Source organism: Conger conger, chromosome 16 (assembly GCF_963514075.1).
Source record: "Conger conger chromosome 16, fConCon1.1, whole genome shotgun sequence".
In the NCBI taxonomy this organism is placed as follows: Eukaryota; Metazoa; Chordata; class Actinopteri; order Anguilliformes; family Congridae; genus Conger; species Conger conger.
In genome coordinates, this window is record NC_083775.1 from 37,578,667 (window position 1) to 37,603,666 (window position 25,000).

At 48.4% G+C, this 25,000-nt stretch overlaps 1 protein-coding gene across 5 annotated transcripts in view; it reads right to left on the minus strand.

The window, feature by feature from the left end:
- The window catches only part of LOC133114709 (synaptotagmin-C-like), a 59,125-nt gene that overhangs the window by 33,865 nt on the left and 260 nt on the right, over nt 1–25,000 (minus strand). For 2 of the 5 annotated variants that reach the window (XR_009705572.1, XM_061224288.1), the window contains exons 1-4: nt 16,006–16,153; nt 9,190–9,612; nt 8,096–8,334; nt 1–421 (exon numbers count right to left, since the gene is read on the minus strand). The exon at nt 1–421 is cut by the window's left edge and continues 8 nt beyond it. Coding sequence is in view for 4 of the 5 variants with exons in the window: in XM_061224288.1 (XP_061080272.1) it covers nt 1–421; nt 8,096–8,246 (572 nt within the window). In the remaining variant the exon portion in view is untranslated. Of the gene's footprint in view, nt 422–8,095; nt 8,335–9,189; nt 9,613–14,402; nt 14,538–16,005; nt 16,154–25,000 lie in introns of those variants that run through there. The other 3 variants (XM_061224291.1, XM_061224289.1, XM_061224290.1) reach the window with 3 other exon arrangements.

Genomic DNA, 25,000 nt, shown 5'->3' on the forward strand with positions numbered 1-25,000 from the left:
GTGTTGGAGTGGCAGTCCATGTCCAGGTACGAGTGCTCCTGTGTCTCCGGCGGGCCCCCCACCACCCCTCCGATGGGGGTCCTCTCAGGGCCCCCGACCACGCCCCCGACCCCGCCCTCGCCCCGCTCCACCACCAGCATGTCGGAGAAGTGGGGGTGGTGGGCCTGGGCGGGCTGGGCCAGGGACGGGTAGAGGGAGGAGGACGAGTGCGTCTCCTTCCTCTGCAGGAGCGGGGGCAGCAGTGAGGGCCCGCCCCCCAGCCCGCCCCCCCCGGGGAGGAGCCCCGACGTCAGGCTCAGGCCCCCGCCCTCCTTGTCTCGCCATGGCAACCAGCAGAGCTTCCAGGAGACGAAGAGGGACACAGAGAGCAGCACGATCCCGCAGAATGTCACAATGACCGAGAGCAGGCTGACGGAGATCTCTGAGAGAGAGAGAGAGAGAGAGAGGGAGGGAGAGGGAGAGAGAGGGAGAGGGAGAGGGAGAGAGAGAACGCATTAACATGTCTATATGAACTCATCCTCACAGCCCCAGAACCAGAACAGCTTCTACCAATCCATTACACCGAGAGAGAGAGAGAGAGAGAGAGAGAGAGAGAGAGAGAGAGAGAGAGAGAGAGAGAGAGAGAGAGAAAGAGAGAGCAGGGGTAGAGGTAAAGCAAAAGAGAGATGTCACAAGACCAGAAACAGATTAACAGCGATCTCTGAGGAAGAAAATTGAGGAAATGTCTGAGCGGAATTTATTCTTTGCCAATTTCCAATTTTTGCAGCAGCTGTTCTGCTGGATGTTATACCTGCTGCCAGTCAAGCGCACGTCACATTTACTTCTGAACTTGCTGAAGGCCGACAACGCAAAACGTTTTTTTTCCCACTATAAGTACAGTAAATACCCTGCTGTAAAACTGAGCTATAGCAGCTTGACCAGCTTGAAAATTGAGCTGGTCAAGCTGGTCTTAAAGCTGGTCTAGCTGGGTATGAGCTATTCAACCAGCTTGTGCCGGTAGCTCGTAAGCTGTTTCAAAACATAGCTTGAGCTGTTTTTTTCATCAGGGTGGAATATTAATAAAGGCTTTTTAAATCATAAAAAGGAGTGCCCTGGATTTTCTATGACATTGCTCCTTAAATGTTCCTCATAATTTCCATGTGAATGCAGTCCTGTCCCAGCATCCTGTCTATAAACGTATTTCCTGCCAATAAATCTACTTACCTTTGAGAAAAGGAGGAGGAGAAACAGAGGGAGATAAAATGGGAGGGTGGGCATGGTGATATGCTCTATTTTGGTGAGAATGCGCGTCTGGGCAACTGCTTATTCTGTCCTGCCCACAGCGGAAGGGTTGCCGGAGCACCTGGACCTGCTGGTGCAATGCTGCCAGAACTGGGCCCTGACAGCACGTTCAGTAAAAGGAGAATATTCACCGGTTTGCTCATTTTGTTGTCTGCAGTAAAGGTATTTGCACCAATATTGGTTGTGCAGTGCAATAGGGAGTGTGCCAGGAGAAACGGAGGCACTGCACTCGTCTGCTTGTGCTGAACCCGTCCAGGTCACCTCTCACACGGAGACACCGTGCGGTATGTCAGTGGCTGTTTACAGCGCACAGCAATCACACGACACTGCACGACGACTACCTCTACACTTGTCAAATTATGGAACAGACGCATTTCTTATGAAATAAATACATATACACTCACAGAGCACTTTATTAGGACAATTTCTACTGTATTTTACGACTTATTCATGGGATTATCTAATCGGTCAATTGTGTGGCAGCAGTGCAATGCATACGATCATGTAGATACGGGTCAGGAGCTTCAGTTAATGTTCACATCAACCATCAGAATGGGGAGAAAAATGTATCTAAGTGAGTTGGACCGTGGAATGATTGTTTTTGGCAGAGTATCTCAGAAACGGCTGATCTCCTGGGATTTTCACGCACACTAGTCTCTAGAATGGTGCAAAAAAACAAAAAAAAATTCAGTGAGCAGCAGTTCTGCAGACAGAAACGCCTTGTTAATGAGAGACGTCAAGGGCCAGACTGGTCAAAGCTAACAGTAACCACACATTACAAGAGTGGTGTGCAGAAGAGCATCTCTGAACACACAGCACATCATAACTCTAAGTGGATAGGCTACAGCGGAAGAAGTCTAAAAAATTGGTCTAATAAATATCTCACTGAGTGTATGTTGTAGATTAAAACTTCAAATATATAAAAACATAGGCAATGAAGGTTGATCTGAACAGACGCAACGCTCAAAACACATTTAGTCAGCTCTGCATTTACGTGTTAAATTGCATCGGGGTAATTATTTATTTGTGTTTTTTGTGCCGTAGACCTGAGTGTGTCTCCTGCATTATCTTGCTAGAGGCGGGTGACTCTGATTTGGAATAAAAGAGAGTATTATCTGTTTTATATATCATTGTATCTGTTGACATGGTTTGCCTGAGGAGGTGCCATACAGCGCGTATGCAGCAGCTTTGGCACACTGTGGCTTTGATAAGGTGCTATTAAAGGGAAGGAAAGCGAGCAATCTGATTGGCCTTAATGAAACTAAACCTCCACCACACCTAAGGGTAATTTATTCCTCTTAAACCAATCGCTTGTACCTCTAATGGTGCTTTACAACTAGAGCCCTAGTTATGAATTTGGATGTACCTTCATCTGCCACCACTGTGAGTCAGACCTGGGTCAATTACATACTTGTTTTGGATTTCAAATACTTTTCTTCCTGAGCTTGCGCAAACCCCACCTTCTGGTCCTCTTGGGTGGCTCAAACCAGGCACGATCAGTCAAGTACAAAACAGTTTTTGAATCTGAAACAATTATGTAATTCACCCAGATCTGCTGCGAGTTAGCACTAGCATTGAAAAATTTATGCATACATATGATGTACGTCGCTTTGGATAAAGGTGTCTGCTTCTATTCCATCACGGTCCCTTTGGTTTAATCCCAGCAATGAGGCACTAAGCCTCATTGGAAGATGTACACAAGCCTGATCCAGGCACAGCAAAATGTTTCAGTCACATCTAACAGCATGACCCTTTAGGACATATCTCTCCATCTGTTCTACACCAGAGACAGTGAGCGAGATCGAGTGTGATAGAGAGAGAGAGAGAGAGAGAGAGAGAGAGAGAGAGATATTAACTGAATGAGGCACAACCAGTGGGGCACCATCTCTGTTATCTGTATTTAGTAGTTTTTCTTTTTTATTACTATCCTTATTGGTGTTTGTCACTTAACCCGTAGTTTGTCTGTAGGTTTGGCTTTGTTTATTGATTTCTTTATTTGTTCATTTATTATTGTTTTTTCCCCCTAATGTACTGTATTAATCATTTCTTATGTGTGATTGTTAATTGTTTAATTGTGAAGTACTTTGGCAACATATATAAAATCATGCCAATAAAACATTATTGAATTGAATTCAACTGAGAAAGAGCAAGAGTGTGAGAGTGTGAGAGAGTGAGACTGAGTAAGAGAGGGAGGGAGAGAGAGAGCGTGAGTGAGCAGGAGAGAGGGAGGGAGAGAGAGAGAGAGAGAGAGAGAGAGGGAGTGAGCAGGAGAGAGGGAGGGAGAGAGTGAGTGAGTGGGAGAGAGGGAGGGAGGGAAAGAGGGAGTGGGCAGGAGAGAGGGAGTGAGAGAGTGAGTAAGTGGGAGAGAGGGAGGGAGGGAGAGAAGGAATGGGCAGGAGAGAGGGAGAGAGAGAAAGGGAGTGAGCAGGAGAGAGGGAGGGAGAGAGTGAGTGAGTGGGAGAGAGGGAGGGAGGAAATGAGAGAGTGAGTGAGTGGGAGAGAGGGAGGGAGGGAGAGAGGGAGTGGGCAGGAGAGAGGGAGTGAGAGAGTGAGTAAGTGGGAGAGAGGGAGGGAGGGAGAGAGGGAGTGGGCAGGAGAGAGGGAGGGAGAGAGTGAGTGTACGGGAGAAAGGGAGGGAGGGAGAGAGGGAGTGGGCAGGAGAGAAGGAGAGAGGGAGTGAGAGAGTGAGTAAGTGGGAGAGAGGGAGGGAGAGAGAGAGTGGCAGAGAGGGAGGGAGAGAGGGAGAGAAAGAGAGGAAGGGAATCCTCAGCCCAGGTGCCTCCTCAGCGGGTTTGCGACACGCTCCTCCGGCATATCAGTGAAGAGGCAGGAAACGGATGAGAGAAACAGAGGAAGGAGCGCCCGAATCTGACGAACAGAGGCTGGAGAGGCAGCCCAGTGTCAGGCCGAGGCCGGAGAGCGGAGCGGCTGGAGCTGAGAGATGTTTTAACCACAGCGCCCGACTCGGAGCAGCAGAGAGCGGATAATCACATCAGTCAGACTTAATGCCGTAAGTGCAGTGTGCTCCTCCACTAATTATAACAAACTAGGTCAATGCAAATTCAAATGAATGCATTTTACATTCATAAAGGCGTTCTGCCTTATTGAGCCCTTTCCTGACTATCTCCATGGCGCTAATGAACCAATAAGAATTGGCTAAGCTGTTTCCAAGAGAAATGGAGGAAATGATTTGTTTTGTGAGTCGTCGTCCAATTCCCCTAATGGGAGCAGGGAGCCTCTATTGGGAACAGAACCGGCCAGAGTTGGGGAGTACCCTCTACGGGAGAACAGGCCAAATGTTAGCCTGATAGCGCCCTGTCCAGGACAACCGGCTACATGTTAGCCTTATATTGCCTTCTGCAGGAGAACAGGCTAAACATTAGCCTGATAGTGTCCTCTACCGGCAGACCAGGCCAGAAATTAGCCTTATATCACCTTCTGCAGGAGAACAGGCTAAACATTAGCCTAATAGGGCCCTGTACAGGAGAACAGGCTAAACATTAGCCTGATAGCTCCCTGTACTAACTGAACAGGCTAAGCATTAACCTGATAGCACCCTCTACAAGCAGACCAGGCCAGAAATGTGCCTTATATCGCCTTCTACAGGAGAACAGGCTAAATATTAGCATGATAGCGCCCTCTACAGGAGACCAGGTTAAACATTAGCCTGATAGCACCCTCTACAGGCAGACCAGGCTAAACGTTAGCCTGATAGCGCACTCTACAGGCAGACCAGGCTAAACGATAGCCTGATACCGCACTCTACAGGCAGAACAGGCTAAACATTAGCATGATAGCACACTATACAGGCAGACCAGGACAAACATTAACCTAATAGCACCCCCTACAGGCAGACCAGGCTAAACGTTAGCCTGATAGCGCTGGCTTTCCGTCAGCGGAACATCAGTTTCTCTTTTTAATTCCCGCATCCTCTCTTCCCTGTCCCTCTCATCCCCCATCCCTCCTCACGCAGAGCGTTCAGCAGCCCGCGCATTCAGGTGCTGAGATAGGACCGGGGAAAGGGGGAGCATCGATCAGACACGGTGGGGAGGGACACGCAGATGGAGAGAGCGATAGAATGAGACTGGCAGAGGACGGGCAGGTAGAGGGAGAGAGAGAGGGAGAGAGAGAGAGAGGGAGAGAGAGAGAGAGGGAGAGAGAGAAAGCGATTAGAAAACATGCTGAAACAGGCGGAGGCCAACTGGGCCCAGCGTGACTTCAGCTCCGCCATCAGACGGCGGTTAATAAAGACATTGACTGAGGGCCTCCCCAGCGTGCTCACGCAAGGGGGAAACACAGGGAGGATACACAGGTCTGCAGGGAACGAGGCCAGAGGATAGATTGTGCGCCATCTTGCGAGACTGGGGTTCGAAGGAACATTCAACCCTGCCTGCACTGCACTCACCCCATCGGCGAGTCAAACTTTCTCACCTTATTGTCAGTTTATTTTGTCTCATTTAGCAAAAAAGTAAGAGAAATAAGATTTTAAGTGTAAATATAAGACTAAGATACTTGTTAAGCCAATATAATTTTCTCTTTTTTGCAGTGTGTTAATCAGGCAGGGGAGCCCGGTGGATAGATTCACCACCCACGCCTGCAGATTCGCTCATTATTACACCCCTAAAATTACCAAGAGAGAACTAGGCCCCCGTGGGAAAGACTGTGTTCGTACTTGTTGTGTTTTCTTGTGGCAGTGCGGCCAGGCCAGACAAAATGTCATATTTGCATTAACAAGCTGGAGCGCAGGCCTACCTAATAAAGTGATCACTGAGTGTATGTGCTGTGGGTCACTTTGAGTGTCTCCAAGCCCTTACTTGTCTTACACAATCCTACCTCATGATGGTGTTTGCCTACTTTCGTATTGATTTTTCAGTTTCTCAGAGACAATTTCCGTAAGTCCAGTTTTGCGTAACCGTAACTCACGTACAGCGTATATGATTACAAACAAATATTGGGTTCACAAGCCGTACATTTAAATGAGCCTTGAGTCTGTACCAAGGTTCAAATTTGGTGTTTGTTTACAGTTATTAAATGAAGGCTTGATGTTGGCTGCAGCCTCATTTCCCCATTGTGAAAATATAAACATATTTTGTTCTGTTCTATTCATGACACTTGATATTCATCTGATAAAATGTAGAATTGTATTTCCTTGTGCAACCCAGACCCATCATCGGTGAAGTGATAACATAACCATTTTTAAAATACAGACTGATTTTTAGTATATTTTTATATATGATGATTACCCTGTACAGAGGGTATTAATTCATTAATAAAACATCAATTCAGTACACTGCTTAATAGCTAGTTATACAACATGCAAGAAAGTAGGCAACGCTACTAGAAATACAGGACACTTTAATTAATGATAACTTCACTCTCTTACAATTACATAACACTGATATCAGCAGCGAGATATCAAAGGCTGTTATTCTTCATATTGCACGGCGCTGCCAGAACTGGACGCTGGTTAGCATTTAAACATCCTGTGGGTTTGTTTCCAAATCTCGTATCGCCTGGGGAGTCGGCAGACAGAGCAATTTGGCAGGCGGCTCCATTCAGCTCCAACCTGTAAACAGCTGCTCTTAAAAACATGCCCCAGTGAGGTGGGTATCAGGTATTGTTGATCCGAAAAATGAATGACAGGAGCAGGCTGACGCAGGCCCCTCGCTGGGGTACGCGCAGCGGGGCTGTTTGCGAGGCCGGCGGCGGCGATATTGATCTTTATTCCTGTTCAGCGCGGCGCTGGGCCGTTCACGCGGCGCACAGCGGTGCCGTCTCGCTGAAACCGCTGCATTATTCAGCAGCTCTCTCGGACGCGGTGGCAAAAGCTCGGCCTTCTCTGGAGCTTCAGGACCGGGACCCTCTGATTGACAGCTCTGAGCGTTTCCCCACGTGCTGCCGACTGCCTGATGCCTCCGTCTGTCTCTCTCGCCCCCGGCTCTGCCTTCCTCTGCCTTCAGACCGGCTCCTTGCCCCTCACCCGACTGACGGAGCGCCTCCTCTGACTGCTCCCCGCTGCCCCCGCCCCTCATCCCCCCTGACCACACCCTTCCTCACAAATGACCACACCCATAACACCTATGACCACGCCCTTCCTCACAAATGACCACACCCATAACACCTATGACCACGCCCTTCCCCCCAACAACCCTGCCCATCACACCTCTGACCACACCCTTCCTCCCCAATGCCCTGCCTGTGCCAGGCCCTCAGTACGAGGCTCACCTGTGTGGATCTGCCTGTGTCAGGCCCTCAGTACAAGGCTCACCTGTGTGGATCTGCCTGTGTCAGGCCCTCAGTACGAGGCTCACCTGTGTGGATCTGCCTGTGTCAGGCCCTCAGTACGAGGCTCACCTGTGTGGATCTGCCTGTGTCAGGCCCTCAGTACGAGGCTCACCTGTGTCGATCTGTCAGGCCCTCAGTACGAGGCTCACCTGTGTCGATCTGCCTGTGTCAGGCCCTCAGTACGAGGCTCACCTGTATGGATCTGCCTGTGTCAGGCCCTCAGTACGAGGCTCACCTGTGTGGATCTGCCAGGCCCTCAGTACGAGGCTCACCTGTGCGGATCTGCCTGTGTCAGGCCCTCAGTACGAGGCTCACCTGTGTGGATCTGCCTGTGTCAGGCCCTCAGTACGAGGCTCACCTGTGTCGATCTGCCTGTGTCAGGCCCTCAGTACGAGGCTCACCTGTGTGGATCTGCCTGTGTCAGGCCCTCAGTACGAGGCTCACCTGTGTGGATCTGCCTGTGTCAGGCCCTCAGTACGAGGCTCACCTGTGTCGATCTGCCTGTGTCAGACCTCAGTACGAGGCTCACCTGTGTCGATCTGCCTGTGTCGGCCCCTCAGGATGTCGCTGAGCTCCTGGCAGCGCTCGTTCTGGCTGTACCCCCCTGGCGAGCGGAAGCACAGCTCCTCAGCCAGCACCAGGGCCTTGTTGCACAGGTCTTCATCCCAGTCCCCCGACATCCTCCAATCAGCATCGCACTCCCGCCCTCAGCCGGCCAATCGCAGCGAGGGTCTCCTTCCGGCCCAGACCAAGAGGAGGGAGGAGAGACTGTGCGGAGAGAATCCAGGAAGTGTCTGAACACATGACATTATTGGCATTTGGCAGACGCTCTCATCCAGAGCGATGTACAGTTGATTAAATGGTAAATGGTTGGCATTTATATTCATACACACACTCACACACCGACGGCGATTGGCTGCCATGCAAGGTACCGACCAGCTCGTCAGGAGCATTTAGGGGTTACGTGTCTTGCTCAGGGACACTTCGACACAGCCCGGGCGGGGCATCGAACCGGCAACCCTCCGACTGCCAGACGACTGCTCTTACTGCCTGAGCCATGTCTTACCCAAAAAGGGCTGGTGTGGGTGCAGACTTTTGTCTTAGCATAGCATGATGACACTGATTCAACTGAGGCAGCCAATAGCCAAGTGGTTGAGACACATGACTGGGACCCAGAAGGGTGGTGGTCCAAACCCCCATGTAACAACAATAAGGGCCCCTGAGCAAGGCCCCTAACCCCAAATTGCTCCAGGGAGCATTGCCCCCTGCTTAGTCAAATCAACTGTAAATTGCTTTTGATAAAAGCATCAATCATGGTCTCATCTAATCATGGGCTAATCTAATCTTTAATCAAGACCTTGATACAGTAAGTAGAAGCAAGTGACTGACAGAGCTGGGCTAGAACAGAGACCTGCACCCACACCAGCCCCTTTTTGGGCAAGACTGGACAACCCTGCTCTAGAGCAACATCAACAGATTTAATGAGCAGTGACTTGACAGCTTATTAAACAAAATCAAAATTAGCAGACCATAACCACACAGCAAGAATAACTGCTTATGATCAGGCCTCATGATTATCGCTCTTACGGTCATTAGTATTATAATTATTATTAACATTCACACCTGTCTTAGAAGAGTGTACACTGTTCAGTGGGGTTTGCCATGATTAGGTCATCATAGCGTCAGGCCTAACAACACCCAGAGAGGAGCGGAGTATCCTTCCACCAATAAAACCACAGGAACTATTTCACCTTTTACGCTTCAGAAAGAGCTTGTCTTGCCATTCGAACAGGGTTTAATTTTCTCTTCCGAAAGGCAGGGCGAAATGACAGTTTTAACTATTTTTTTTTACTGTGAGCTAAAATCCAAGGGGATTAATATCTCAGCACGACATCAGACTGCGGCACGGCTGTGTGGAGCCCCGATTCTGGGTCACGTCGCTGCTCCGGGACTTTTTCACTCTCCAGTCCAACCCTGCTTTTCGCTCCTAAGCATGATGGTAGGCGTGGGAGCGGGGGTTGTGGCTCGGCAGCTCCAAAACTTCGCCTGTAAGGAAAATAAAGACGGCTTTTTGTCAAAAGGCCACCTCAGAATCAAAACTGTTTGTACACGGTATCAATGCATTCACAGCACTTCATTTTCTGTGTCTTTCATGTGTACATAAAGGTGCACTTGCGCTTTCTCCTTTGCTTTGTTCTTATTCTACCTTTAAGAACAAGTCTGTGCACTCTCCCTGCTGTCATGCACTCTGTTTCTATGATTCACACACACACACACACACACACACACACACACACACACACACACACAGATACACACACACAGATACACAGACACACAGATACACACACACACGCGTGCGCGTGCGCACGCATACATAGACACACACACAGATACACAGACACACACACACACACACATACACATGCACACACATGTGCACACACAACTCCACATGTGCAAATGCACTCATTCAAAAAACACAAAAATAACAATAATATCAGATTTTTAAAAAATGAGTAAAATATGAATTCCAAAAATGTAAACTGATACTATTTATCCTCAAATATCAAGGTACCCCTGAATCCCCCTTTTGTCCATAAAATTCCTGCCGTGGTCAGAGGAATGTCTGTGCATCTGTCAGTAGATACAGTACAGTCTCCGGTCTTTGAATGCAGAGAATAGTGTCTTTTTCTCTTTCTCCTCTACTAACCTGTCTATTGATCAGCATATTAAGTGCTGTAATGAGAATGTCTAACGGAACAGAGTGAGCACGTGCTTACTTCACTCTCACCCAGGGGATTTCCATTCTCCCCTTCTCCCTCCCTCCCTCTCTCTCTCCATCTCTCTCCATCTCTCTCCCTCTCTCACCATATCTCACCATCTCTCTCCCTCCCTCTCTCCCTCTCTCTCTCTCATCTCTCCCTCCCTCTCTCTCTCCATCTCTCCCTCCCTCTCTCCATCTCTCTCTCTCCATCTTTCTCCATCTCTCTCCCTCCCTCTCTCCACCTCCATCCCCCTCTCTCTCCTTTTCTATATAAGCACTAACAGAATAACTTGCACAATCAACACGCAATCTGCTGTAATTGGGTAGCGAACAGTAAAAGGGGCTTTATTTATCATTAGCCCGTTAGCCCGTTAGCCTCTCCATCTCCAGATATTTAGTCAGGTGGATAAAGAGTCCAAGATGAGTGCATTAAAGAACACCGCCCCCCCCCCCCCCCCCCCGTCTCCACCCCCTCCTCCTCCCTCCCTCCCTCACTCCGCCTGTAAATCTGCCGGAGCTTCACTTTAACCCTCCCCATATTTCACACTGAGAAATGGCTGTCTGGCGAAGCACCAGACATAAAAAAAGACAAAAAAAAAAAAAGAAAGAACCTGGCTTCTTACGGGATTAGGGGAGGCCCTGAAGAGACAGAAGAGGACACGGGGGGGGGGGGGGGGGGTCACAGCACAGGGGAGAGAAGGAAACTACCGGGACAGAGAGAGGCATGTACAGGCCATAAGTATTTGGACAGTTGTACCATTTCTGTTGTTTTGGGCTCTGCACTCCAGCACATTGGATGTGAAATGAAATAACACAAGGTGCAGACTGTAGCCTTTAATTTGGGGGTATTTACAACCATACCGGGTGATCCGTGTAGGAAATACATCCCCCCATTTTAGTCACCATAATATTGGGGACAAATAGCTTCACAGATGTTTCCCATTAGTCGGGTGTGTTCAATCGCTTCCTGACTGCCAGTATCTAGTCTCGACTCGTTGTTTCATTTCAAATCCAACATGCTGGAGTACGGAGCCTAGACAACAGAAATTGTATCACTGTCCAAATACTTATGGACTGCACTGTATATACACTCAGCGAGCACTTTACTAGGAATTTATTAGACTTATTTTTTTAGACTGCTGTCGCCTATCCACTTAGAGGTTTGATGTGTTGAGTGTTCAGAGATGCTCTTCTGTTGTAATGTGTGGCTATTTGCGTTACTGTCACCTTCCTGTCAGCTTCGACCAGTCTGGCCCTTCTCCTCTGATCTCTCTCATTAACAAAGCATTTCTGCCCACAGAACTGCTGCTCACTGCTTTATTTATTTTTTTTTTATTATTATTTTTTTTTTACTGAGTACACTCTAAAGACTGCTGTGCGTAAAAATCCCAGGAGATCAGCAGTTACAGAAATATTCAAACTGGCCTGTCTAGCACCAACAATCATGCATCATCATGGTCAAAATCGCTGGGATCACATTCTGACGGTTGATGTGAACATTAACTGAAGCTCCTGACCCATATCTACATGATTGTATGCATTGCACTGCTGCCACACAATTGGCTGTTTAGATAACCGCATGAATAAGTAGATGTACAGGTGTTCCTAATAAAGTGCTCAGTTAGTGTCTAAGATGATATCGCTTTTGAAAGAGATCACAAAACCAAAATGAAGGCAAGGAGAGAGGGAGGAGAGGAGTGAGGATGGGGATAATTCATAGATGGGCATAATCTGGTGAATTCATAAGGACCGGAAGACACAAACATGTCGAGCACATCTACTGTAACAGTGTTCACAACACAGACAGTATATGTACTGTATTCATACTATAACCAGCACCCGCATGTACTCGCACTTACACACACACACACACACACACACTGTACACTCACACACACATGCATACTGTACACTCACACACACACGCATACTGTACACTCACACACACACCCGCATGCACTCGCACTTACACACACACACACGCATACATACTGTACACTCACACACACACTCGCATATACACACAAACACATGTACACAAAATTGCACACACACTGCACTTACGCACACTCACACTCTCTCTCTCTCACACACACACACACACCCCTAATGAGGTATTGTACTACCAGCACAGACAGTGAGTCAGATAGATACAGACACAGAGTGGGAGAGCGCTGGTTGCAGAAACCTGTTAGTGTGAGACAGACAGGTCCACACAGATTCACAGATCCACACAGAGTCATCAGAGACAGAAGTCCACACACACTCCCAGATCCACACAGAGTCATCAGAGACAGAAGTCCACACACACTCCCAGATCCACACGGAGTCATCAGAGACAGAAGTCCACACACACTCCCAGATCCACACGGAGTCATCAGAGACAGAAGTCCACACACACTCCCAGTTCAGCACGAGGCACAACCTTTCAGACAGACTTTTCCATTGACTGCCGTTCCATTTCAAATCAATACCATCGCGTCAAGTAATACTCCACGCAAGCTGGGGCAGTCAGAGCAAGAAACGCATCGTCAAGAAACTGACAGGCCAATCAGACGCTGTCTAGACGTCGATAGGCCAATCAGATGCTGTCTAGACATCGATAGGCCAATCAGATGCTGTCTAGGAGCCAAGAGGGTGTTCAGGCACAGTCTAGAAGCTGAGAGGCCAATCAAATGCGCTGGAGGAACCAAGAGAATAACCAGGGACAAGTTTCGCTATGTTTTCCGGGTGGAATGATATGTTTCCTCACAACATTGTGCAACGTTTTGCAACAGACTTTGAGGTATGCTTACTGCCGTTTGGTGGATCTGCCGGGGGCTTGGTTGGTGTGCCAGGGATGTTGGCTGAATCAATAATGATGTAGGCCTATACTTCAAAGCCCAGATAATGTATAGAATGGGCTTCTCAGAGGACAGAGTAGCAAACCCTACCTAATTCAGTCAGTCCGCCCATGGTTTGCAACAGGATGCTCAAATAAAAAATTTATTTTTATAAAGGTTTAAATAAAGTTTTTTGTTGGGGACATTAGTTTTCATAGTCCACACGCACCAGTCATTTTTAGGAACTCAAACACTCCGAACACATTTCACTGTTAGAGAAACAGGCAGAGGAAACTTGGAAAGTTAAAAGACATGTCTTGACTTACACTGAAAAAATGAATGAACAAACAAACATTTTCAATTTTCAATTGACAAAGCCTAACAAAAGAGTAACAAATTGAAGTAAAATATTTTAGCTTTTACCATTGAGGCAATGGTTCCATGTAAGACACTTCTGTGCCTAGTCTTCACTGCTCCACCTCAATTAATCACTCCAGTAAAGCTCTTATCAGGATAGACAAGCGACATCATATGGCCTGGGTCTCCGGTAAACACAGACAGTTTTTATATACTAGAGTTGTGGTTTCATCAGACTTGGGACAAATGCGTAATTGTTTTAGATTCAAATACTTTTCTATGCTTTACTGAGCTTGTATTAGAGCCTATAAAGTCAGAAAGTGCAAACCCCACCTTCTGGTCCTCTTGCTTGGCTCATTTGCACCAGACAAAATCAATCGAGTGCAGAAAAGCATTTGAATCCAAAATATTTGATCCACTTCTGAGTTTCGTAGGCAACACAATGTTTTTATAACAATAAAAAAGCAGCCCTTACTTAAATGTCTTCTGTAAACTCAAGCACACAGCAGTGAGACTGAAACAGTAGTCTGTGCTACTTTCACAAAGCAGGGTTTTCCTCAAGTATTCAAGATATGCCCTTGAGTAAAACCATGTTAAACCAAAGTTTAGAGAAACTGCCTTGTGTACGCCTGCTGATGGTACTTCACACAGAAAGGTTTATTATACTTCAAAACACATTACATCAGGTGTTGCAATCTAGTAAGCAATCGAAGACGTGAACAAAAGACGTGTTCTCTGTTTTCAATGACAAACTGAAGCTCTCTCTCTCCGCCTCCCTCTCTCTCTCCCTCTCTCTCTCTACTGATGGATTTGCCCATTTTACGATTACAAAACATGTAAATGCGGCATCCAAAGCTATGCAACCTTTTAACATTTGCTCATTTACTTACATTAAATATACTTGTCGATATTCCGTGTTGTTATATTCCATTCTGCTACAATGCACTGCTTCTTTAAAGGCTCGTCAGTCTGTCTCCCGTATTTGCGGAGTTTGCATGACTCACGCAAATTACGCCTTTGGCCGTTGGCACCCCTAGGACACAAGCGCACCTGCACGCGTGACCACGATGATCGCGTGACCCTTTTGTCGAGTCTCCAAATTTCAACGGACCGAAAACATGATTTGCCTTTGTATTAGCACAATCTGTCTGTTATAGAAATAACAGTAATGTAGGTGGCATTGGCTAAATGCAACTGCTATTTATATACAACCACATAGATGCTGTCACATAGATAATGATCTCCCTGGACAAAACCGACGTGAATCACATCGTTTCTGTGCCAGATGGCAAATGGCCCTCTGCAGACAAATGCAACATATTGCTTGAAATGTTCTAACTTTTTCTAACATTTTTCTTAACCATTTGCATACAGCATGAAACGAGAATCTCGTAAGAATACTTTATTGTATAAGCCTGACGTGAACCATCCACATTAAAAAAGAAATCTGCAATTATTAAGATTAGCTACCCTCAAGCGAAATGACTTTTTTTGTCGGTAAACGTCAGTGGCATCTGTTCACGTAATAGTTGGACGTGTGGCGTCGTACCCAGCGTCATTAGTAACGACGCGAGGTAGAATGCGTGATGTTTCAGGTAGTGGACCTGTAAGCACGGACGCACAGGTTGCACTCCCAGGTAGAGCATCGCTGTACACTTGAGGAAGATTAGCTGGTTTGCTTCAGTCTAACTATCCAGGTGTATGAAAGGATAATGTGCGCTAATTAAAGGAGCTGTCATCGCATGCCAGGTAAATCATGACTAATAGGTATCCCTTCAGGAGTATGGCACTGTGTCTTGGAACGGAGCGTTTGGTAGAAGAGGGGTAGTTCGTGGAGAGGGACAATTCAGACATTGAGCTCATTCAGTTAATTCATGTTCCCCTCTCCTCCCCCGCCAAAAAAACGTTACTCTAGGTGGACGTTACTACGTCGTTCTTCCTTCATACTGGATTCGCGTGAAAGTTAAATAGCCTGCGCGAAAATCACGGCGGCGACATAGATGTAGGCTAATAATAGATAATGCAAACAGACGTTTGCGTGTACCTGAAGTAGCCTACGCAAGTTATTTTCAATAATGTATGCACAAACACACTGCCCCTACCTATTCACATTGTGTACGTTCGGACAATGCAAGGCAAGGCAAACGCGTTTGAGGTTCACAAACGTGCAACTAAATATAGCCAAATAACAACGAATAATACATACATAGCCTACGTAAGGTTGTAATGACACGAGGAAACACTGTATACGTGCAGACCCATACACATCATTATGAATCCGGGATAACCTATCTTTTCACACCTACAGTAAAGCTATATGGTGTCAAGAGGAATATTGTCTTTCCATACCTCTGCACGCTCCCATTCTTTATTCCCACTGCTCAGGCTACCTCTCTCCCTTTTCACCAGACCGTTTTTTCGATGCGACGCGCTTACAACGGGAGGAAAATCCCACCCACCACTGCCGGCACAGAAAAAGCCTCAATACTGCACCTGAGATGGGGAGTGACGAAGGATAGACCGGGCGGGAGAGACGGGGAGAGCCTTTACTTCTATCCTCTTCCCTCTTTCATCTTCTCAGTGTAATTCTTTTTTCAGTGGCTTCGCACCCTCTCTTTTTTTATCCGTCCCTACTCCGTTCCTGCTCCCTCCCTCCCTCCCTCTCTGGGCTGTGACCGGAATATTAAGAGGCTTCTCCTCTCCGCTGACTGTACCGCGCGACCAGTACTAAAGACGTGCTGATGTATTTGTAGGCGAGGAGAGGGGGAGAGGAATGGATGGAGGGAGGGAAATGTAGAAGGAGGGGTGTATGAAAACCGGACTGGGGCTCAGTGTGGATTTGTCGACCGCTAGAGGGAGTCGAATATGTTACGCGTCGTGAGACGTCCGGTTATTACGACCCGGGAGCTTCGTGATCATTTTATTGCTAATGATTTTCTCAGGGTAAATGATGCTTTGCTGCGCCTATTTTTTTGTATGGAATTTCCACACATTTTAGGCCTAAATCATATATTATTATGTATGTTTATACGTTAATATCTCCACCGATACAAATACAAAAGACACGTTCAGACCGCTTGAAGTTTGAAATTTTGCAGTAGCACCAGCAGATCGATTCACATTTAATGAGCTCCAGGCCGTTGTCTAGGCATTATTCGTCATATTGTTGTTGATGACGACGACGATGATGATGATGATGATGATGATGATGATGATGATTATAATAATAATAATAATAATAATAATAATAATTATTATTATTATTATTATTATTATTATTATTATGTTGTTGTTGTTATTGTTATTATTATTATTATTGTTGTTGTTATTGTTATTGTTATTATTATCAATTAATTAATATATTCACATAGTCAAAAATCAAGTTATTACAGTGGGGGGTGTCTACACAGTAAAATATCAAGTGTTAATTAAACTCTAGCTGAGTACATTTGAGTACCATATGCACTATGTATGAGTTAATTGAACACTGAATATTTTACTGTGCATTTAAATAACATTAATTCAAAGAACATTCATGTTAATTGCAGCATCCAAATGCTCTTGGGTCTGCCAGCAGATTGCTAACAACAGTGATAGAGGAATTGGTGGTGATGATGATTATTATGATGATTTTGGTGACCCATACAGTCAATCCTGCCTGTGCTAACCAAGGCCTAGTACAACGACGACCACAATGGAAATACGTCATCCTGACTTTATTGTGTTTTGTTCCCTCGCTGCCTACAGGCTACTGATACAAAACAAATATGTCAAATATAATCATTCAATCAATAACAACAACAGTAATGATAATAATGATGATAATAATAATAATAATAATAAGAAGAAGAAGAAGAAGACAGTAATTGAAGCAGAGATCAGGATACTCGCTGCGCATGAGAGCTATTAGAGTTTGTGCAGTGACATCAGGCAGTGTGTCACAGAGGGATGGAAAGAGCGAGAGGCTGGGAGAAGGGTCGCCTGCAGCAAGGCATGATGGGTAGATAAATGAGAGTAAGCAGCTGCGTCTGTTATCTGTCACCGCTGAAAGGGAAGAATAACGTGGAGAGGAATGGACAGCAGTGCCAGAGAGAGAGAGAGAAGGGGGGATGGGAAGATATAGAGAGCAGAGGCAGAGAGAGGAGAGGAGGTTAACGGGGCCCCATGTGGGGGCTGTCGAGGAGGCTGCAGCCTGGGATATAGAGGAGGTGGGGAGAGGTGTGGAGGAGGTAGAGGAGGTGAAGAGAGATGTGGGGGCAAACTGAGGAGGTGTGGGGAAGATAGAGGAGGTGGGGAGAGGTGTGGAGACGTGTGGAGGAGACAGAGGTGGGGAGATGTGAGGGGTGATAGTGGAGGTGTGGAGGGAATAGAGGAGGTGGGGAGACATTTGGGGAGGTAGAGGAGGTGAAGAAAGATGTGGGGGCAAACTGAGGAGGTGTGGGGAAGATAGAGGAGGTGTGGAGAGGTGTGGGGGAGATGGAGGAGGTGGGGAGAGGTTTGGGGGAGATAGAGGAGGTGTGGAGAGGTGTGGGGGAGATGGAGGAGGTGGGGAGAGGTTTGGGGGAGATAGAGGAGGTGTGGAGAGGTGTGGGGGAGATGGAGGAGGTGGGGAGAGGTTTGGGGGAGATAGAGGAGGTGTGGAGGTGTGGAGAGGTGTGGGGGAGAGAGAGGAGGTGGGAAGGTGTGGAGGTGTGGAGAGGTGTGGGGGAGAGAGAGGAGGTGGGGGAGGTGTGGGGGAGATAGAGGAGGTGTGGAGAGGTGTGGGGGAGATGGAGGAGGTGGGGAGAGGTTTGGGGAGATAGAGGAGGTGTGGAGAGGTGTGGGGGAGATGGAGGAGGTGTGGAGAGGTGTGGGGGAGATGATGAGGTGGGGAGAGGTTTGGGGGAGATAGAGGAGGTGTGGAGAGGTGTGGGGGAGAGAGAGGAGGTGGGGAGAGGTTTGGGGGAGAAAGAGGGGGTGTGGAGAGGTGTGGGGGAGATGATGAGGTGGGGAGAGGTTTGGGGGAGATAGAGGAGGTGTGGAGAGGTGTGGGGAAGATAGAGGAGGTGGGGAGAGGTGTGGAGACGTGTGGAGGAGACAGAGGTGGGGAGATGTGAGGGGTGATAGTGGAGGTGTGGAGGGAATAGAGGAGGTGGGGAGACATTTGGGGAGGTAGAGGAGGTGAAGAAAGATGTGGGGGCAAACTGAGGAGGTGTGGGGAAGATAGAGGAGGTGTGGAGAGGTGTGGGGGAGATGGAGGAGGTGGGGAGAGGTTTGGGGGAGATAGAGGAGGTGTGGAGAGGTGTGGGGGAGATGGAGGAGGTGGGGAGAGGTTTGGGGGAGATAGAGGAGGTGTGGAGAGGTGTGGGGGAGATGGAGGAGGTGGGGAGAGGTTTGGGGGAGATAGAGGAGGTGTGGAGGTGTGGAGAGGTGTGGGGGAGAGAGAGGAGGTGGGAAGGTGTGGAGGTGTGGAGAGGTGTGGGGGAGAGAGAGGAGGTGGGGGAGGTGTGGGGGAGATAGAGGAGGTGTGGAGAGGTGTGGGGGAGATGGAGGAGGTGGGGAGAGGTTTGGGGAGATAGAGGAGGTGTGGAGAGGTGTGGGGGAGATGGAGGAGGTGTGGAGAGGTGTGGGGGAGATGATGAGGTGGGGAGAGGTTTGGGGGAGATAGAGGAGGTGTGGAGAGGTGTGGGGGAGAGAGAGGAGGTGGGGAGAGGTTTGGGGGAGAAAGAGGGGGTGTGGAGAGGTGTGGGGGAGATGATGAGGTGGGGAGAGGTTTGGGGGAGATAGAGGAGGTGTGGAGAGGTGTGGGGGAGAGAGAGGAGGTGGGGAGGTGTGGAGAGGTGTGGGGGAGAGAGAGGAGGTGGGGGGAGGTGTGGGGGAGAGAGAGGAGGTGGGGAGGTGTGGAGAGGTGTGGGGGAGAGAGAGGAGGTGGGGAGAGGTGTGGGGGAGATAGAGGAGGTGGGGAGAGGTGTGGAGAGGTGTGGGGGAGAGAGAGGAGGTGGGGAGAGGTTTGGGGGAGATAGAGGAGGTGTGGAGAGGTGTGGGGGAGATGGAGGAGGTAGGGAGAGGTTTGGGGGAGATAGAGGAGGTGTGGAGGTGTGGAGAGGTGTGGGGGAGAGAGAGGAGGTGGGGAGGCGTGGGAGAGGTGTGGGGGAGAGAGAGGAGGTGTGGGGGAGATAGAGGAGGTGTGGAGAGGTGTGGGGGAGATGGAGGAGGTGGGGAGAGGTTTGGGGGAGATAGAGGAGGTGTGGAGAGGTGTGGGGGAGATGGAGGAGGTGAGGAGAGGTCTGGGGGAGATAGAGGAGGTGTGGAGAGGTGTGGGGGAGATGGAGGAGGTGGGGAGAGGTTTGGGGGAGATAGAGGAGGTGTGGGGGAGATGGAGGAGGTGGGGAGGTGTGGAGAGGTGTGGGGGAGGTGGGGAGAGGTTTGGGGGAGAAAGAGGAGGTGTGGAGAGGTGTGGGGGAGATGGAGGAGGTGGGGAGAGGTTTGGGGGAGATAGAGGAGGTGTGGAGAGGTTTGGGGGAGATGGAGGAGGTGGGGAGAGGTGTGGGGGAGGTGGGGAGAGGTTTGGGGGAGATAGAGGAGGTGTGGAGGTGTGGAGAGGTGTGGGGGAGAGAGAGGAGGTGGGGAGGTGTGGAGAGGTGTGGGGGAGAGAGAGGAGGTGGGGGAGGTGTGGGGGAGATAGAGGAGGTGTGGAGAGGTGTGGGGGAGATGGAGGAGGTGGGGAGAGGTCTGGGGGAGATAGAGGAGGTGTGGAGAGGTGTGGGGGAGATGGAGGAGGTGGGGAGAGGTTTGGGGGAGATAGAGGAGGTGTGGGGGAGATGGAGGAGGTGGGGAGGTGTGGAGAGGTGTGGGGGAGATGGGGGAGGTGGGGAGAGGTTTGGGGGAGAAAGAGGAGGTGTGGAGAGGTGTGGGGGAGATGGAGGAGGTGGGGAGAGGTTTGGGGAGATAGAGGAGGTGTGGAGAGGTTTGGGGGAGATGGAGGAGGTGGGGAGAGGTTTGGGGGAGATGGAGGAGGTGGGGAGAGGTTTGGGGGAGATAGTGGAGGTGTGGAGAGGTGTGGGGGAGAGAGAGGAGGTGGGGAGGTGTGGAGAGGTGTGGGGGAGAGAGAGGAGGTGGGGGGAGGTGTGGTTGTCTGGCAGTCGGAAAGCTTGCCGGTTTGGTCCCCCACCCTGGGTCTGTGAAAGTGTCCCTGAGCAAGACACCTAACCTTCCTGTCAGCTTCGACCAGTCTGGCCCTTCTCTGATCTCTCTCATTAACAACATGCTTTTGCCCACAGAACTGCTGCTCACTGGATGCTTTTTGTTTTTCGCACTGTACTCTGCAAACTGTAGAGACTGTTAGGTGTGGAAAATCCCAGGAGTTCAGCCATTTCTGAGATACTCAAACCACCCTGTCTGGCTCCAACAATCATTCCACGGTCAAAGTCACAGAAATTTACCAAGATCACATTTCTTCCGTATTCTGACTGAATGCGTCTGCATGCCTTTGTGCATTTAGTTACTGCCACATGATTGTTATGTTATTTGATATTTGATTACGATATTTGCATTCACAAGCTGGTGTGCAGGTCTACCTAATAAAGTGGTTGCTGAGTGTAGATGACTGTAGTATTTTGTTGCAAAGATATAGGCTATGGAAAAGCATATGGTCCCTGATTCAGAAACATTCATTGTTGGGTTTCATTGTTGGCTTGGCTTTCATTGTGTAGTGGGTATTCAGCAGTGTCATTGTATTAATGCCTTTCATGTGCAATCTGAAGGCGAGGTTTAATTAAGATGGAAGCTGTTTGCTTTTGCTTGCGTTTGTCTTAGAAGTCTGAGGTTTGTCCCAAGGTTTGGCCAGTGTGAGGTTTTGTGTGTATAGTTTTGTGGAAATGATGTACCGTTTCAGGAAATATGAGTAAGCAGTCGTGAAAAACTGTAATAATTTTACGAGCCCTTTCAGAGCATCTTGTGCTGGGGGGTTATGTTCCTGAGCAGGACTGGGATAGAGGCTGAGAGTCTCTGTTCAGCTCAGGACAGAGAGACTGGCAAATGGCAAAAGGTCTGTATTTATATAGCACCTTTTATCCAAAGCACTGCACAATTGATGCTTCTCATTCACCCATTCACACACACAGTCACACACCAACGGCGATTGGACGCCATGCAAGGAACCAACCAGATCGTCAGGAGCATTTGGGGGTTAGGAGTCTTGCTCAGGGACACTTTGACACACACAGGGCAGGATCGAACTGGCAACCCTCCGACTGCCAGACGACTGCTCTCACCTCCCGAGCCAATGAGACGACTGCTCTCACCTCCTGAGCCAATGAGACGACTGCTCTCACCTCCCGAGCCAATGAGACGACTGCTCTCACCTCCCAAGCCAATGAGACGACTGCTCTCACCTCCCGAGCCAATGAGATGACTGCTCTCACCTCCCAAGCCAATGAGACAACTGCTCTCACCTCCCGAGCCAATGAGACGACTGCTCTCACCTCCCGAGCCAATGAGACGACTGCTCTCACCTCCTGAGCCAATGAGACGACTGCTCTCACCTCCCAAGCCAATGAGACAACTGCTCTCACCTCCCGAGCCAATGAGACGACTGCTCTCACCTCCCGAGCCAATGAGACGACTGCTCTCACCTCCTGAGCCAATGAGACGACTGCTCTCACCTCCCGAGCCAATGAGACGACTGCTCTCACCTCCCAAGCCAATGAGACGACTGCTCTCACCTCCCGAGCCAATGAGATGACTGCTCTCACCTCCCGAGCCAATGAGACGACTGCTCTCACCTCCCGAGCCAATGAGACGACTGCTCTCACCTCCCGAGCCAATGAGACGACTGCTCTCACCTCCCGAGCCAATGAGACGACTGCTCTCACCTCCCGAGCCAATGAGACGACTGCTCTCACCTCCCGAGCCAATGAGATGACTGCTCTCACCTCCCGAGCCAATGTCACCCCATCAGGCACTGCAGTGACAGGTATTTGATCACTTAATCAGAAAATACATTTTCTATGCGCCACTTAAGATACAACCTGATATGGTTTAATGTATCTGTATCTATGTAATTGAAAGGTTTTTAACATAAGGCAACTGCAACAACCGCAAACACCCTGTACTCTCTGTGGTACAGAGCATAATCTGACTGATGTGACTGTCTGTGGGCAGTGATATGCAGTTTTTCACGTGTCCTGAGTCCCATCTCAGCTGCTCTCCAGGCATCATCTGAGACAGAGGGAACCAGTGACTGACTGGGCCTCGACAGAGTGCATTTTTGGAAACACTGATTCAGAGAGAGTTGGAGATATCTCTGCTGAAAAAAACAGCTCAAGCTATGTTTTAGAACAGCTGGTAGCTGGTTGACCAGTTCAGACCAGCTCCCAGCTTGACAGGGTTTGACCAGCTCAAGCTATGTTTTCAAACAGCTGGTAGCTGGTAGTTGAGACAAGCTACCAGCACAAGCTGGTTGGCCAGCTCATACCCAGCCAGGCCAGCTCATGACCAGCTTGACCAGCTCAATTTCCAAGCTGGTCAAGTCGGCATAGCTGGATTTCACAGCAGAGATCAGAGTCGCGTTCACTGCAGGAATGGCGGTGAGCAAAACGGACCTGAGCGAGCAGTCAGAAGAGAAAGAAAAGGAAAAATGTACCAAGATGATGATCTACGAGCTGCACGGCCTGATGCAACACAAAGCCAGAGTAACGGCAGCACGGTGAGAATGTTTGCACTCAGCCTCGCTGTCGTTCATCACCGTGGAACAGCCCCCGAAAGCGGCCCCACAGATTTGATTTCTTATCCATTCGGCCGCGTGCCTCATATCCGCTCAAAACGGGGTAATGGCGACTCATACCAACGATGTTTTTGATATTAAATTGGGAAAGAAGCAGTTATAAGAAGCAGGGATACTTTGCCATTCTGCAGGACAAGAAGTCCTTCTGATTCTGATTCCTTCCGAAACAGCATCCTAACTAATGTGTCAAATACAAAATACCTGTTCCAAACACACAAAGCTAAATCTAAAACTTTGCTGCATATGACGGCGAAGTCAGAGTTTTTGCAATTGGAAATTTCGAGCATTTTGGTAGAGCTATGTTTGCCAATACTGCTTGACTTGTGTGGATGAGATACTTTTGAGAGAGACACAATTGCAGTGACTTAGCTAACTATAGCTATGAACTAAATACAGCTATGAGTAACGTCAGTTAAACAGCTAGCAAAATGGCTTGTGTGGAAGGCAACTACAAAATAACGCTGATGTTTTACGAATTGTATGAGGCTGTGGTTTTCTTAATTTATTGCTATAACAGCATTAACATGGAATACTGTGTTACAAAGCTACCAGAATCCTCCTGGGGGTGTAGGCAGGATTGATAATGGGGGGTGTAAATATTTTTTGAGTTTAAACACAGGAGGGAAGCAAGGAAATGAATCCTGCATTGTATGCCTTTAACGCTCTTTCACTGTGTTAACACTCTCTCACCATAGTAACACTCTTCCACTGGGTTAACACCCTCTCACCATGGTAACACTCTTCCACTGGGTTAACACTCTCACCATAGTAACACTCTTTCACTGTGTTAACACTCTCACCATAGTAACACTCTTTCACTGTGTTAACACCCTCTCACCATGGTAACACTCTTCCACTGGGTTAACACTCTCACCATAGTAACACTCTTTCACTGTGTTAACACTCTCTCACCATAGTAACACTCTTTCACTGTGTTAACACCCTCTCACCATGGTAACACTCTTCCACTGGGTTAACACTCTCACCATAGTAACACTCTTTCACTGTGTTAACACTCTCACCATAGTAACACTCTTTCACTGGGTTAACACTCTCACCATAGTAACACTCTTCCACTGGGTTAACACTCTCACCATGGTAACACTCTTTCACTGTGTTAACACTCTCACCATAGTAACACTCTTCCACTGGGTTAACACTCTCTCACCATGGTAACACTCTTCCACTGGGTTAACACTCTCACCATAGTAACACTCTTTCACTGTGTTAACACTCTCACCATAGTAACACTCTTCCACTGGGTTAACACTCTCTCACCATGGTAACACTCTTCCACTGGGTTAACACTCTCACCATAGTAACACTCTTTCACTGTGTTAAGACTCTCTCACCATGGTAACACTCTTCCACTGGGTTAACACTCTCACCATAGTAACACTCTTTCACTGTGTTAACACTCTCACCATAGTAACACTCTTTCACTGGGTTAACACTCTCACCATGTTAACACTCTTTCACTGTGTTAACACTCTCACCATAGTAACACTCTTTCACTGGGTTAACACTCTCACCATAGTAACACTCTTTCACTGTGTTAACACTCTCACCATAGTAACACTCTTTCACTGGGTTAACACTCTCACCATAGTAACACTCTTTCACTGTGTTGACACTCTCACCATAGTAACACTCTTTCACTGTGTTAACACTCTCACCATAGTAACACTCTTTCACTGGGTTAACACTCTCACCATAGTAACACTC